Source organism: Labrus mixtus, chromosome 6 (genome assembly GCF_963584025.1).
Source record: "Labrus mixtus chromosome 6, fLabMix1.1, whole genome shotgun sequence".
Lineage (NCBI taxonomy): Eukaryota > Metazoa > Chordata > Actinopteri > Labriformes > Labridae > Labrus > Labrus mixtus.
Window position 1 is genome coordinate 1,155,926 of NC_083617.1, and position 16,710 is coordinate 1,172,635.

The window sequence follows — 16,710 nt, forward strand, 5'->3', positions numbered from 1 at the left end:
AGTCTGGGCAGCGGTGGCCAGTGGTTAATGTGCGCACCGTCCTCCAAACATGAGGGCCAGGTTCAAATCCGACCAGTACCGCATGTCATTCCTCTCTCTCTCTCTCTCTCTCTCTCTTTCTGTCTCCCTGATTTCAGACACTTGTTATTTCTAAGATTTTACAACCTAGATGGAAAACATCTCCGGGTTAGGGGGTTCAATGCCATCACTCCGATCACTGTAGATTTTATCTCCTCATGCAAAGACCCGCTGACACAAAGCAACGACCTGCATGTGATGAGTTAACGGTCGTTTTAATGGAATAAATCATCAAACGATACATTCTTTATTCCCTGTGTGAAAGGATAAGAGTGTAATTTCTGCAAACAGGACGTCACACGTCCCAAACAGGAGCGGCTCCTCTTTGTGTCCTGCTAATTATTTCCCCGAGCTGAGAGGATGAATAAGCTCGAGGTCGTTTCTGAAGTCTTTTCATTGCAGGAAATGAGCAACTATTGTGTCGCCCGTATTCTCATTCTGCTGCTGAGGAGGCTCGGGTTTCCTCTCCACGCTTCATTCTGTGAAATTAAAGGATTTCTACGCCGCCTCCTCAGATGTTGGCAGTCTGCATGAACACCGATGATTATAAAAGATAGAGTACATTTGAGTCCATTCATTCCCAGGTTCTTGTTCAAGGAATCCAATAAATTATTAGACATTAAACGTACAATATGTTGAATTGTTTGACAATGTTTACGTTCAAATATCTAAATTAATTAAAAAATGACTCAACCCATGATATATACATTTTGTTCTTGAGCTCTTACATCACCTCAAATATTTCCAACAGTTATCAAAGCCAGAGAAATCCATAATTTTAGAGTTGTAACGGAAGCGTGTCTTATTGCAACGGCCTTCATGACAGACATCATTTTTATTGTTGCCGTGGAAACACCAGATGTTATTTTAAAGACTGCTGCATAATGAAGTGTGAGCTGCTACTGAAAGTTGCTGTGATAAAAACATCATGTAAATTATACTCTGATACATCAGCTCGTCTGTAAACATATTCTCTTCCTCAGGTCGGTTTCACCCGGTCGTCATGACTACGATCAACCCGGAGGTTGTTTTCATCGGGTGGTGGGTAGAAGGAAGTAGCAGGAGAATCACTCCCATGATTCCCCGCCAGCCTTGATGTTATCTTTTGTTATTGTTTTGCTCGAGAGCCCCCTGGTGGTGGAATCTACGTACTGTGCCTTTAAAAATGTAAAACAGCAAATGTTGAAAGTAGTAAGCGATGACCCACCATAAACATCAGACTCTTTCTTTTTTACATGTCAGCCACTGTTTATCTAAAGCGTTCTGGCCTCACGTCCAGTTTATAAAATAAAATGAATATAACAGCTGACTCTACTTAACTCGAGAGTCGTGGAGAAGTCGTCTTGTTTTTACATCACAGTCAATAAAAGGTTGAGGATTTCTCTCTGGTCCCATCGCTTTTATGTGAGGCTATTTCCAAAAGGTAAACACATTCCCTTCTTCTTCTTCTCCAGCCATGGCACAAACCGAACGAGAGCTGTCAACTGCCCTCTCTAGAATATCAGATTTATGTTCCCTTAAATGGAAGTTATTTATTCCTCAATCGTCTCCCATAGAGGTAGCCAGCGGACAAACTCAGAGCGGCCCCCGACTCTTTGTGTTCTTACATCTCTCCCATGAACGATCTAAACTTAAAATTAGTCGTCTCATTATCCACTCAGACGTGTTGCATGTTAATCTGTGTTTACGTTCTGTTAGATCACGACTCGTCTTCTCTCTCTGATCGTCATAAACGCTGGTCATTACTTTACTCTCTTATTGTCTCCGATAAAATAGAGGCAGAAAAAAAGCAAATCTTGCGTGCGGGGGGGGGGGGGGGGGGGGGGGGGGGCACGGTGTCAGAGAGCGTTTACATAAAATATTCTGACGCTCTGTTGTATCTGTAATAATGTCTCTGACCTGTTGTCAAGCTTCACCTCCCGGCGCTAACACTTCAATGAAAACCTCATGAGGCCACGGTAAATTTGTCCCGAAGAAAAGACGTCGACGAGCAGCGCTGATCGCGGTGAGGCCGTGACTGTTGTCGCCATCTGCTCGCCATTTCCTCCCGCAAAAGAAGATAATTGAATCTGAAATCACTTTTCTCTCGCGGTTGAAGAGTGAGGGGTCGAGTCTCCTCCACAATAGTTTGGGGTCTTGTTTGTGTTCTTTATAGAGCTATTATTTCCCCTCCTGCAACATCTGCCCCGAACCCTCCAGATCAATATGGACCATCTAATCACCTGCCACACTTCATTAAAAGCCCATCACTGCCTCTCTGGGAGGCATCAAAGGCCCCCCGTACCCAACGGGGTCATGCAGATATGACTTCAATGGTGTGCTTTGCAGCGCCGCCGTCGCAACAATAGAGGCTGAGGAGAAACCTCTAAGCTGGTTTTGGTGTAAAATAGGTCAGTGTTGGCAGCTGTGGAGTAATGTGTCCCGGTGCCTGGCCTGTGGTCCAGCATGCTGCTCGTCATATTTAACACCCTTTGTGCCATCCTCTCGGCACTAATCTGTCTTTTCACCGAGTGTTAAAATTAATTTGCGGTGATTTCTATGAGGGCACAGGCGTCGTTAGGAAACCTCAAAGGGGGCTACAAAATGGACAAGTTGCCAATGGTCGGCCTTTTGTCCTCGGCCTGCCCCTCTCTAAATACCCATGACAGCAGCTTTCAGATGCTCCGGCAGCGGACATTACAGTTAGCATACTTGTCCACATGGCCGTGCTAGTGGCCGGGGGGGGGGGGGGGGAGACCAAATACCCAGGGCCCCAGTGAATGAAAAGACCCTTCTTTGGCCTGTAAATAGAAACCTATTAGATGCTTAAATGCTTTAAAGATGAATATATTATAATGCATTAAGAGTGCAGAAAAACAACGCACTCTTCCAAAACATGCATCAATCGATTTTGCGCTAAACAACAAACAGCGTCTCTGTGCACCGGCGCCGGTTACAAAAATCATTTGGGGAAAAAACTCTCTTAACTGTCTTTTCAGCCTCATTGCAAAGCAGGTGTCTATTTCACAAACACCGGCGCTAACCGCAACACAAAGTTAAAAAGTGGAGCAAAAAGCATCTGCGGAGAGTTGGTGGTAGCTGCGCCGCGTTACTTATACATACGAGATGTCACACCCACACAGTGAATCCTCTTCTTCAGAGTTTCTGAACATATATCTGTGTAACCTGAGAGTCTACTGACCCACAACATGTGAAATAAACCATCCAGTCCTTTGTTTGTGGTCTGCATAAGTCTTACAACACAGAGAAAAATGCTCTGTTTCAAATGTGCTCTCCTTGTGATGTCACAGTGGGATTCTGGTAAAATAAAATCCCCTCCCCTCCCCTGGTATCTCCACCCATGGACTCCACCTCCAGACTAGAACAAAACTTTGGCGCAGGTCGGCCATTTTTATTCTCTCTACAGAGGAGTGATGTCTACAGGGAAAACTCAGGCGGGGGGAGGGGGTCATTCCATTTAAAGAGACACACACACCAAAACGGAGCGTTCTGAGAGAGCTGGTTTATACAGGGTCACAAACCTCCTCTGGTGCTTGATTCATGTTATATTTTGACCAAAGCACAGATGTTTCATTTAGACCACAGGGGGACTGTTTGAAAAGGTGGAGGAGGGGACTGTTTGAAAAGGTGGAGGAGAGGACTGTTTGAAAAGGTGGAGGAGGGGACTGTTAGAAAAGGTGGAGGAGGGGACTGTTTGAAAAGGTGGAGGAGGGGGACTGTTTGAAAAGGTGGAGGAGGGGACTGTTTGAAAAGGTGGAGGAGGGGACTGTTTGAAAAGGTGGAGGAGGGGACTGTTTGAAAAGGTGGAGGAGGGGACTGTTTGAAAAGGTGGAGGAGGGGGACTGTTTGAAAAGGTGGAGGAGGGGGACTGTTTGAAAAGGTGGAGGAGGGGACTGTTTGAAAAGGTGGAGGAGGGGGACTGTTAGAAAAGGTGGAGGAGGGGGACTGTTTGAAAAGGTGGAGGAGGGGGACTGTTTGAAAAGGTGGAGGAGGGGACTGTTTGAAAAGGTGGAGGAGGGGGACTGTTAGAAAAGGTGGAGGAGGGGACTGTTTGAAAAGGTGGAGGAGGGGGATGATATGTCCTCTTTAAGTCTTTAAATATTACTTTGGCCACACCCCCTCCACCAACTCCACAGAATGTTTTCCACAGTAACACTGCTGTTACACATCTAGTCATTGTGTAAAGTAAGCGCGGTAGAGTAAAATGTCAGGGTTCACCGAGGCTGTGGTGAAGGGGCCCAATGTGTGATCCTTCATGGGGTCCTTAAAACCCAGGGACGCCCCTGATGGTCCGGCTGTGGAAACCACCTCATGGCAAAGACAAACCCGGAGCAGTGAACAACAGGACAGTCTGAAATCAAAAACTCTCCAGTCAGAGTCCAGCCCCGTTTGAATCCTGATAATCCTCGCTGGCTCTGACTTTATAAATAAAACTTAATTTGATTTCTCTTCATTCCCTCAAAGCTGTCTCAACAGTGAAAGTCCCAGTGCACAACATCAGTGCAAAGAGATAAGTGAATCACTTAGGAGTGCTTGGCATTGACACAAAAAGGCGTTCCCACGGGAAAAGAAGTCGACACAAAGTGTTTAGTTGAAGCTTTCCAGCGTTGCTCTTAATGCCATTAATAGTGTGAGGGCCGGTCTGAGGAGCGCAGGTCTGTGTGGACATGGAGGCTGTGATGCCGACACTCGTCTGGTTCACATCTTCTTTCTTTAATCTTTTTCTTTATTTAATCTGCCTCTCTGTGTTTATCTCTCTCACTCGTTCCCACTCACACATAAACCGTCTCTCGCTGCCTTACCCCCCCCCCGACCCCCGACCATAAAACAAGAGGGGAGACTTAATGACACAAACATTTCTGACGTCTGCAGGAGCGTGGGCCCCTTCTCTCCGTCGGCCTCACTCTCACTCTATAAAAAAGATAAACTCAAAGAATAGAGAGAGCCGAGGGTTAAAATGGAAAGGGGTGGGGGGGGGGGGGGTGTGGTGGGAGAGTTCCTCTCATCAAATTAAACTTCCATCACCGTCAAAGACTTTCTCAGATTCCAGAGAGCCGATCAGCCAATCTAAGACAAATGATTTTGTTGAGCCTTCCTGCCACACAGTGGGCGTGGGAACAGAAACCGATTCTCATAAAAAAAAGAGCCTGTCAATTATTTCCCTCCTGCTTCAAAGTCCTCAACAACAACACAAAAAAAAAAAAGGTTGGTGTTTACGTGCCGTTGTCTTTGAAACCTGTTGGTCTCGGCTGGTTTCGACCGAGCATGTGCGAGTGTAAACAACCTTTCAGGGTCTACAGCTGTCCCCCCCCCCCCGTGCAAAAAGTCTGAGACAGAAAACAAAAGGATGCCGTCTTTCATTCTTTCAGATAAATAAATTGTTCAAGGGTCATTTAAAGCAGGGGGGTCCTGTTGCAGGACGCTTTCCTGGAGGCAGCATGTTGATCAAAGCCGTTTGTTGGACCTCCCACCCCCCCCCCCCCCCCACACACACACACACACACACACACACACACTCCAACTCCCCCAAAACCACGTCTGCCTTGCTGCTGCTAATCACTGGTGGTCTCCTGACTGCCAACAGTAATTGATTAGGGAGCAAAGGACTGGCGGGTGAGGGGGGGGGTTTGGAGGGGAAAGTTCAACCCAGAAGTTCTCAAGGTCACTGCCCTCTCTCCCCCCCCCCCCCTGCCGGACTTCTTTTCTCATGCTATTAGGTATCAGCCGCTGGGGGAAACTCTGCAAATATTTGGCACAGTTGGTCCGACTTCCAGGAGGTTTTTTTTTTTTTTGTGGTGGCGAGGACAAACAGGAAGATTTGTGTAAGCAACATGAATGAGTCTGTTTAAGGAGGACTTGGCGCCCGTGGGGCTCAATTTGAGATGTGTTGATTTATGTTTAATTAAGGACTCAACATCCGTGGATAAATATGCTTATTTTCAGAGACCCCCCCCTCGTTTGTTTGGGCCTCTGCGGTTGCTCAACATCCCTCCCAGTATAAAGAGGCTTGTGAGTGTTATAACTCGGCAGTCCGTTCCTCCTGCTTTCACAGGAAGAGGTGACATTCCTTGCCCCTGGAAAGTGACTCATGCTGCTGTCTTGTTTAGTAAATGCAATTACAGGCCGGTTGAAGCGTTCTCCTCTTCTGTGAATTAGAGCGAAGAAAAAGCCTTCCTCTTTCTTTCTGTGTGTCTGTGGGAGTTCTCTGCATGGCCAGGCAGGGTCATGTTCACCGCAGAACCCACAGCTGACTGTGGACCCGTAGTCCTGACGCCGACGGGGAAACATGACAGTCACAGGAAATGTTCAACATGTTTAGCTGTGCTGCAGCCGAGCGAGGGGTGTTTCAGAGAGGAGCCCCCCCCCCCCCCATCACACACACACACACACACACACACACACACACACACACACACACACACACACACACACACACACACACACACACAGCTGAAGGCTGCTGCTGTTGATGTTGGCTGCACGGTTGTCTGGGGGGCCGGTCCAGAATCCACTCTCTGCACCGAGCATGCTCAGAAACTTCTGGAGCTATGTCTGGAGTCCTGTGATGTGGGGGCTCACTTTGTGAACACAAAGAGAGAAAGTGGTGCACAAAAGAACACGCTTAAAAACAAATAAGTTTCAAATTTACATCGTCACTCAGAGAGAAGTTTGGTGGGTTCCCATGTCGGTCTCAATCATCTCTCCCACAAACAGCCCCCGGGCTAAAGCAGCTGTGAAGCATTCATCTTTGTCTGCTCTGTCACTTACACTGTCTCTCCACATTTATCACAAGGAACTCATTTTTCATGAATATCTGCCAGTAAAGGTCGCAGATTTTTCAGCTAATTTCAAACATGTCCCCGTACAAAAGGAGACGGAACATTAATCCTACGTGTATCTTTTCGTTCCCCTTACCGCTTGTGTATATTCAAACAACATGTAAAAGGGGATTAGGACCAAACTTGATATTCTTGCAAATACCAGATCAAGATATCATGAAAGCCGGCCTCAGTGGGCTGCGGATGAAAAAGCACTCGTGTGGTTTAACTCTATCCAGACTTGTGAATACCAGAGGTCTTTCTAAGAAGTGCTGGGTTCTGTTTTATGTCCTGTCAGTGGGCGTGCATCTGCTCTCTACTGCCCCCTTATGTCGGCCATGCAGCATTGACCAAGTCACAGACCCTGAATTCAAAACTCAGCCTTTAAGACTGCTGAATGTTTTGCACACACCTGTTCCCGACCCTGCAGAATAATACCATTCACATATATATGTTTCTCTTTAATGCTAAATTCTTTGCAGCTGTTTTTAAGAAGCGGGCATGTTTTTATTTTCCTAATGTTGTCCTCCTCTCTTCTGCAAACATACAGCAACCCTGAGTAAGCGTCTCAGCATTTTAGTTTCGCTGTGTCATGCTCAAACCATCTCCCCCATCATCACTGATTCTGAGACTGTGTTGTTCATTTCAGATTCCCTTTTCATGTGGGTCCCTGACTGACACGGGTATAAAAGGCTCCTCAGAGAGCCTGCAGCCCTGCACCCAGTCTGTCAGGAGTCAGCCGGCCTCCCGCTGAAATCACCTCAAGGTGCTGTAATTTTTGTGCCTCGCAACAAAGACTGTCTGGAACTTTATTACCTGAGGAGCTCTCGAGAAGAATACAATTAAGTGTTTAGGCTTATATCTGCTGCTGGTGTGCAGAAATTATACGACTGCACGCCAACAAATTGTTAAGCCTAAATTAGGAATAGTTACTCCGTCTGAGGTCGGCTTTTTATTTGGGGGAAAATAGTCAGCCTTGTAAAAAGCCAAATGAAGTCAACCTTTGTGGTGGATTTTAATTCACACATCGAGCAGTGTTTTCCAAATGAACGCAGCTCATGAAATGCTTTAGCACTGACTTCTGTGACAGAAAATAAACAGAGAATAACTTTAAAAAACAGAAGGAAGACGATGAAGGTTGCACAAACTAAAGGAAGCTGCATTCAGTTAAAGTTGTTGAAATTTCATGAATTAGTTGATTACAGTATTCTGCAAATGATGTTTAAAGCTAATCAGAAAACATTGCCAAAAAAACATCCAAAACAGATTTGAAAAAAAGGGAAAGCCGTTATAATTTAAAAGGAACAGAGATCTTTAATAAACCGAGATTCAGAACCAAATTGAGGGAACGTTGTTTTACTGTGAAAGGAATCAGTTTATGGAACAATCTCAAGAGAGAAACTAAAGAATCAAAATCAAACATGATATTTAAAAGAAAAATTAAAGCCAGTTTGTTGAATAAATATGTGGAAATATGTTAATGAGATGTAGTGTTTTGTTTTGTTTTAATTAATGCTTTGTAAAAGAGGGGCAGATATTATAAGATTAGTCTTCTTTCTGCTCCTTTGCATTCAAAATTCGAGATTTTATGTTTGTTTGTTTTTCTTAACTTTATTGTTTGTTTGAATGAAATAAAATGTACAAATAAAAAATAAAAAAATGCTCTGGCGTTTAAAACCTGCATGTAAACACAGTTCAAGTTCACAGTTTAAAGGTGAGAGCCAGACGCTGGTGGAGGTGGAAGGTGAAGAAACAGAGGAAAGTAACATCAGAGTTAAAGAAACAAACAGTAGGAGATTCCTTTCACTTCAAAGACAGACTGCGACGTGAGAGGTGGAGTAATTATTCCCATCACTCTACTGTCACTTTATGGGCGTGAGAAAAAAAGCACAGATATCATCTTCTCATTCAGGCACTCAGTGTGGGTGGTGTGGCAAAAATGGTTTTAAGCTGATGCTTGGATGACTTATCGTGTAGCAGAGAACAGGACCGGGCCTGCGGACTGGAGGAGATGTCATCCGACGCCATGGGGGCCGAAAGAGCCGAGCATCCGCCTGCACACTCTCTCACCTGTTTCCTTCATGCAGACGACCCGCAGAGAAATACAACACTGACTTTTAATAGTACAACAACATGCCCGGGCACATGCACGATCAACACACACACACACACACACACACACACACACACACACACACACACACACACACACACACACACACACAGGACTGTGGTGTAGTCATATTCTACATGTAAGAAGTTTTTACACTTCTACTCTGTTTCAGGTTAAAGAAAAAGTAAATCTGTGGTCTGAAATGACTCAAATATCTGTGACAAGAATCTTGATAAAAACCTCCTTCACTTTCATTCTTTATTGTTTTATGAAACAGAAGAAGAGTTCCTCTGTGATCTCTGGAGCGGCTCTGAGTCTGAGACCTCCTCCTCCTCTCCTCCAGAGGATCTGTGGGAACCCAAATAGTGTTTTTATTTGACGACAGATGTCCCCAAAGAAACCTCACATTTGTTTTGACTCGTCCCTATTTTCAAGTTGCCGTCGTTTTCTAACATGTAAAAAGTGTCAAGAGAGAATTAAAGAAACATTTTGAATAAGTTAAAGGTCCAATCAGTGAGATGTGTAGAGAGTGAGATGATAAAGGTATCTTACTATCTGATCATTAAGGAAACATGTTGAAGTGCTGGCTTCTCTGACAACAATGCAGCAGCCAGTATGTCCTCCTTCTAACTTTAGATTCTGCTCCTGAATGCTCTGGATTTGTTTGGACCAGAGAAGGTAGGTGCTTTTAAGACCCCCCCACATGGCCGTTTTGGACGCCCCTCGGTTTGTCAGATATGAGAGCAGTTATCAGGTCAACAGGTGTTGCAGCGATGGAAGCGGGCAAGAGAAGTGGTTCAGATAGAAGTGATTGTACCCGACCTAAAAAGCCTCTGCATGTTTCTAATAAGCTCCACGAGCAGAAACGTGCTCAAACTAGGATCAATATTGGAGATGCTTTTGAAAAATGGAGAGAGGTTAGAACACAGAAAGGTTTACAGACCCATGCAGAGCTGGATAAACACTGAAGCTTCAGAGTCCACCACATGGTGACCTGAGTGAGCATGGACTCTAGAGAGGGAGGGGGGGGGGGGGGGGGGGGGGGGAGACAGATCTCTATGGTATTATCTAGATATTTTACCTTCCTTTTGCATTAGTTGATTTAAAATGGTAATAGTTTTTTTTTTATTTGAGCACAAATGTCACAGAGGAAACATCCCCTCATCATTCTGATTATTTATTCCTAATTGAGGTGTAACATAAGACACACACATGCCTGATTTTATTGCATTTTTCTTTGCCCTTCTTCATCAACATTTCTTCTGATTTCACCAAGATGTATTTCTGGCAGGGTGTTGTTGTCTTATTAGAGCCCTTTGAAACCAGAGCTGTATCTACAATGACGCTGCTTTACATATCAAAGCGGGCTGATTTAGTCGTGCATTCATTTCAAGTGTTCACCTGACCCTGAGAGCATGAAGCGGCCTGCTTTTTTTTTTACTCTCTCCTAAGCAACAACATGTTGCAGATGAGTGTTTGTGACGCCGTGTGCACAGGGCAGAGTTCTACCTCAGAGGAGTGGGTGGTTGTTTGTCTTCTCTCAGTCTGCACAGGTTTATCTGATCACAGGACGCTTTAGCAGTGTAGCCAGTGTCGAGTCGAGCAGCCATCACGATGGCAAATGGAAACGCAGGGAAACAGCGGCCTCGCAGGCGCCCGTGGAGAAGCAGCGCTCGATGCCTTTCGCGCTGCTGTTCATGTCTGCGAGGCGAAGAGGACGATCGCCTGCAGGAGCAGGAAGAGAAGATTAACGGGGGCCCTCGGCTTCCAAACGGGGATCAACGGGGATCAGGTGAGCAGGAGGTTATCCAGATTACAGTGGAGGATCTGGGGATAGTTAACAGCAGCTTCAGCCCGTCTGACGACGACCCCCTGACCTCCAGGAACGGCGTGGCCCGCTCAGCCAGCTCCGTGTCCGCCTGCCTGAGGGCTCTGAAAAAGAAGCGACTGAGGTCCCTGTCTTCACTCCCGATACAACCACAGGTCGAGCACGCCACCAGCGGAGAAGACGATGAAGACGAGGACGACGCTTTACTGTTCGGGAGCGGCGCCAACAGCACGCCGGCTTCTGGAAGCCTCCTGACACGACCTGTCATCAATCTGATCCCGCCCACTCCCTCTGACATTGCCGACGACGATCAGTTCTTTGACGTTTACTCGGAGGAGAGCGTGACGCACACGTCAGGCAGCGATGGAAGCGTCGCCGCGTGTGACCAGGAGAGCTGTGAGGAGAAGACGGAGAGCGTGGCGTCGGAGGAGGAGTCAGACGTGTTCACACGGGATGAGAGTAAAGTCACCGCTGAGGATCAGTGTGCAGAGGAGCGGGAGGCTGTGCCGGGCAAAGAGGGGGTTAAAGAGAAAACTAAATCCAGGTTCTTATTTAACGCCTTCCAGGTGGCTCCTCTCCCCGAGTACCGGCAGAAAAGTGAGTCCAACAGACTGATGACATCCTCAGTACGAGTTCACTCTTAAACTCTTTATATGTGATGTTTTGATCCAGCAGATGTCGCCCTTGAGCACCAGCATGAAACCAAAACAACTGGCGCTGCATTGTTGTGTTAGCATGCTAATGCTAGCGATCTTTATTCTGCTCGTATCTTCACACTGCATGTAAATTTACCTGAAATGAGCGTGATCTAGAAACACAGTTAAGCAGTGAGTACAGTATGTTATTCTTCTTTTCTCTAGTCCCTCAATTAAACAACTTTTATACACGAGGGGAGGAGTCAGCCGGCCGTCCGGGCGATGTAAACAAAGTGAAGATAGGACTCTGAAAACTCTGAAAACATCACAGACAGTGGGACTCGGGTGTTACACCCATTGTAGACAGTCATGACTCACAGAGTTATTTTCAGAGGAGATACTTGATTTCTACATTTAAGTGTGAAAAATCACAGATTAAGACTTTAAAGCAATATTCTGATATTTTCAAAACATGGCTGTTTGCTTTCATACCAGGATAAAGATAAGAAGATAGATGTGGAACAAGCTAATGCTAGTCTTCAGCGCATCTTCTTAATGAGAGAGTAGAGCAAAGAAGCAGCAAAATCACAGGAAGTAGCTAGCTTAGCTTTGTAACGTCTTTGTAATCGTCTTCTGGTTTTGTGTTTTAACCGAGCAAAAAGGTGACGTTGCAGTTTAGAGTTTAGTGTCCATTAACGCTGTCCCCAATACCACATCGATGCAACTTAGCGTTCTTAGCATCGTAAGCACTAAAACACCCTCGGTGCCGGCTGCTTTTGGCCGCTGTGCTCACGGCGCTCTCAGTGAAGATGATGCTAATGACAGGACACCCTTCCTTAACCGACTTCTACCCAAGGAAGCAGAAGTGCTGCGAGCTTACCGTCACAGAGCAGCAAGACTGAGCGCTGATGACAAGTGCGCTCAAACTGAGGTTGAGACCCTAACAAGCAATTTCAGGTGTTTCCCAAATAATGCACACAAAAAACCCAAGTGATTAACTTTTGTCTACCTTATTACATCTGGTTATAAAACTATTTAGATCATGAGAAAATGTTTGAGCTCCTGCAAAGACTGACGTCTTCTTTTGAAGAAGGCTAACTGCCAAGCTAGGCTAATCCCTCCTGGAGCACTGGGACTATTTCACAGCACACGTTTTGATTGCGTTCACGCTGCCGCTCACATCAGGGTCAGGTACAGGTTTGATCTTGTGCAACGTGATCTCCCTGAATGTTGGAGAGTGTTTGAAATGTTTAATTCAAGAGAAATGCTCGTGCTGATGGTCCTCTTGGTGTCTCTCTCCATCACAGGAAGCTACAACACTGGGATAAATCTCTTGTCTTTTACCGAGCTCAACCTGGGTGAGTTTCCCTGACGTTCATGTGCAAACTCTCTGTGTTTCCACCTTTTCTGTTTCCATTTAGCAAACCCTAGGTGAGAGGTAAACGGCCCCAGATGATGCTCCGCTCCATCCAGCTGTTGAGCTCATGAGCTGAATCTGTGTTTTGATCTCAGTTCCCCGTTCAGGAGAAATTGCGGTCATTATGTGACATGGCTACAGTACCTAGAACGCCTCCTCCGGGAGCTGCAGAAGTTCCCCTTTTGTTGGAATCCCTTTTTTAGCCTTTGTGTGTGTATTCCCAGAGCGTGGCCCGGCAGGCGGTTCCCAGGTTTTGGGTTCCTGTGACTCAGCATGCTCTCCTCCCGCGGTCCTCTCTCAAAGAGCTTCATTTCTTTTCAAACCAGACGAGGACAATACTACTGGAAACGATAAGCATCGCCTCGGCCTATCCATTACATAAATGTGCTGAAAAGTTCTGAATCTAAAGCTTTGCTTGGTCACTAATCCGGTGTGTGTCTGTGTGTGTGTGTGTGTGTGTGTGTGTGTGTGTGTGTGTGTGTGTGTGTGTGTGTGTGTGTGTGAATGGTTGTCAAAGTGTGTCATGCTCCAAACCTTGATTGCTCAGTGTGTGAACAAATGCTGCGACCGTGAAAAATGTGCAGAAATAACATCAAAACTTAAAGTGGGGTGCAGCTTTTTGAGGATTTTCTTTCATTAGATTATTTAAATCATTTGTGTTGTAGTCCTCAACATCGGTCTTAGGACCGCTTCCTGAAGGTCTCGTCTCTGAATCGAAAGCATTTTCACTCGAACTCAGGATTCTGAATCAAGACCGGTCAAGACCACCACAGATCGGCTATCTTTTCCATGTCTCTTTCTAAAAGAATAATAAATATAAAATATATGTTAGATATAAAACATCAAGTATGACATCATATTAATACAACAGTTAGAGGTCAATATCGACAACAGATTCTTTTTTTCTCCACAAACTAAATTAGTTCAACAACTTTACTGAAACTAGATGGTTGCCAAGCAACCCAAACATTGTCCTGCACTCTGCTGTGTTTGTCTCCATGGTTACCACAGCTGCTCTGCTTTGTGTTTTAACGGATCGTTGACGGTGAAATCATATTGATCCAAAACTCAGTCTGCCGTGATGATAGCTGACAGTAAGCGAAAAGTGAAAATGTCGCCGCCTTGTCGTACTCATCAAATCCTCTCGGCCAATCAAACGACTCGGTCAGAACAAACTGTTGAATGAGGATGTTATAGAGGATGTAATGGTGTTGTAGTTTGTATGTTTAAAGTCTGTCCTCATTGGAGAGTGATCTTTTGAATCATAAATCAGATTTTATAACCTCTGCAGACCACAGATTTACTCATTACGTGTTGTAGCTTAACTTGGCACTTGGATGTAATTTGTTGTTGTCGCTTCACTAACTAATCACGGCTCAGTGGACTCGCTCATGCTTCGACTTGTCCTAAAACGAGCCACTCCAGCCTGGGAAAGACATCCATCCTTCTGTTTGTGGTGATTTCACCCTTTAAGGAAACATCAGACTGTGTCTCTAAGCCTGCCCAAAACCCTCCTGTCCTTTGTTTTGATTGGCCGTTTCCTGGTAGACACAGACTGTGTGAAGTCTGAGCATGGCTGCTGTGGTATGGTGGGTGTACTGGTATCTCCTGCTTCCCATGCATGGTGAAAAAACAAAAAAGGAGTTAGGGAGTGGGACTGGAAGCGATTTCCTCTGGATTTCAAAGACACACTGTTGTGTCTGAGGTCAACTCGGTGAGGTGGCTCCTACACGTCTTCACATTCAACCAACACTCATCGCTCCTCCAGTGGAGCTCTGACTTCTGAGTTTGTTTCAGACTTCAGGATCCTCTGACTCACAGACCAGCCAGGTGATGAACAGAGTGGCAGCTCGCCGCCCCCCCCCCCCTCCTCCCTGTACTCCACTGTCTCTCCAGGACCCAGACAAGATTCCTCTGCTGACACACATAAACCAATTACAGCGTCTTATCTGATTCTGCCTCCATCTAAACCTCCATCCATGTCAAACCGGCCTTTCAGAGACCGGCCTGCTGAAATGAAAAACATGTGTTGAAGAAATCAGACGAGATTTTTTGTGTTGACTTAACCGTTTGAAAGACTACCGTTTCCCGTTTTTAAACTCTGTAAAGGTATCAAGCTTTAAGTAGTTTAAACTCATCTCTTATATAAAAACCCCTCAGCGTTGTGTTGCCTGAGAAAGTCGAGGCCGAGCCGTGATGCCGTATTCTCAGCCTCATTCGTCTTGCTTGTTATGTTAGCAGAAAAAAAAAGATATCTGCGCGCAGACCAAGTGACATTTGGAAAATGTAAGAGTATGAGCTTTCTGTGGGAAAGAACAGAGAGGTATGTCATCGACCAGACGGACTTTGGTGTGTCTAAAAGGTTGCCAAGCAACCCCATCGAGCTGCATCTAGAATCAGCAACAGACTGCAAATAGACCTGCTGACCTGACAAAGGAATCGAGTGCCTTAAAAGGGTGAAACAAGTTCTTCATTACATCGCTTGCTTCCCAGACTAAGCCCTGAATCCGTATGTGTTCTCTTATTTATTGACTATTTCATTATGTTAATTTGCAGATGACCTGAGCAGCAGAGACTCAAGCTGTGCACACTCTCTGAAAGCTGATCTTTGTCTCCCTCCGCTTGCCGCCAACATGGACACATTTACTCACCAGCGGGTACGAATATATATTTTATATATAATTATATATAATATAATACACATAAGACCACCTTCCTTTTTTGGCACCTTTCTCTCTAATTTAAAAAGTCACTACCTGTGGTCCCTTTATTGCCCTTTCTGTGGCTTTAGATTAGATTGTATATTTATCTTGTTTACACTCTGTAGCACAAATCAAAGAGTTTCAGTCTGAAGAGCTTTATGAAGGTTTGAAGACCCTAATCCTACTCAGACCATGAGGTGGTTAAAAAGGGATCTTTAGTTCAAATATCAGCTGAATACATTAGAGATAACTTCAACTTTCGGGGAATAAACTTCACACATGAGTAGATTTGTACCTCTTTCGGGTCTGTTTGTTAAATATGAAGCCAGATTTCGTTCATTCCACATTTCTCCTCAGAGTTTCTTCATGATGTCTTCATACTGTATATCACATGCTCTATTCAAAGCCCACACATGCAGCTCTTATGTTTCTAAAGGTAGAGTCGCTGCACATTCCTGCATGGAGCGGAGTTATCTGATTTAGACTGTGACTTTTTTTAACTTCTCATGCAGCTGAGAATACGTGAGGACTCTAAATCGATTACACTGCTCTTCTGGATTTTCAGTCTAAATTTAACTGAAACTTCTATTTCGTGACAGAGGCTGATAACGCGCTCCTGCAGTCTGGATGAAAGACTGACCAGGAGCGCCACTTTCAACACACAAACCACCAACCGCACGGAAGAGGAGGAGTCGCCACAGCAACGACGCATAACCGTCGGTGAGTCTGGTTTGATTAAACGATGGACTAATGAGGATGTTGCACATGTTAGTAGAGCTCTAGCTGCAGAATAGAAACATAAAGAATCTGTACTTCTTAAGCTTCTGTTTGTGGTACGTTTGTTATCTAAATAGCATCGACCAATCACGTATCAGCAGGTTTATGTGCATGAATAAAACAGTCCAGACGGCAGAAAACAATCCGACCGTACCCACATCGAGTCTACCATCAGTGGTAATCATCAGATCAACAGCAGCTAACAATCTTTCCTCAATGAAAACTTTGAACCTGAGCTGTTCATCTGCTTGACGCTGATTTCCCGACTTCCCTCGAATGCATCAGAAGTGATCGATTCGACCGAGCAGCAACCTCTGTTTTTTTAAAAATGAAGCTGATGCT

At 45.2% G+C, this 16,710-nt stretch overlaps 1 protein-coding gene across 1 annotated transcript in view; it reads left to right on the forward strand.

Moving 5' to 3' along the window:
- The window catches only part of LOC132975105 (uncharacterized), a 40,101-nt gene that overhangs the window by 10,960 nt on the left and 12,431 nt on the right, over window positions 1-16,710 (forward strand). The window contains exons 2-3 of the mRNA XM_061039414.1: window positions 15,446-15,546; window positions 16,191-16,311. Of these exons, the coding sequence (XP_060895397.1) occupies window positions 15,523-15,546; window positions 16,191-16,311 (145 nt within the window). The 5' untranslated portion in view covers window positions 15,446-15,522. The remainder of the gene's footprint in view (window positions 1-15,445; window positions 15,547-16,190; window positions 16,312-16,710) is intronic.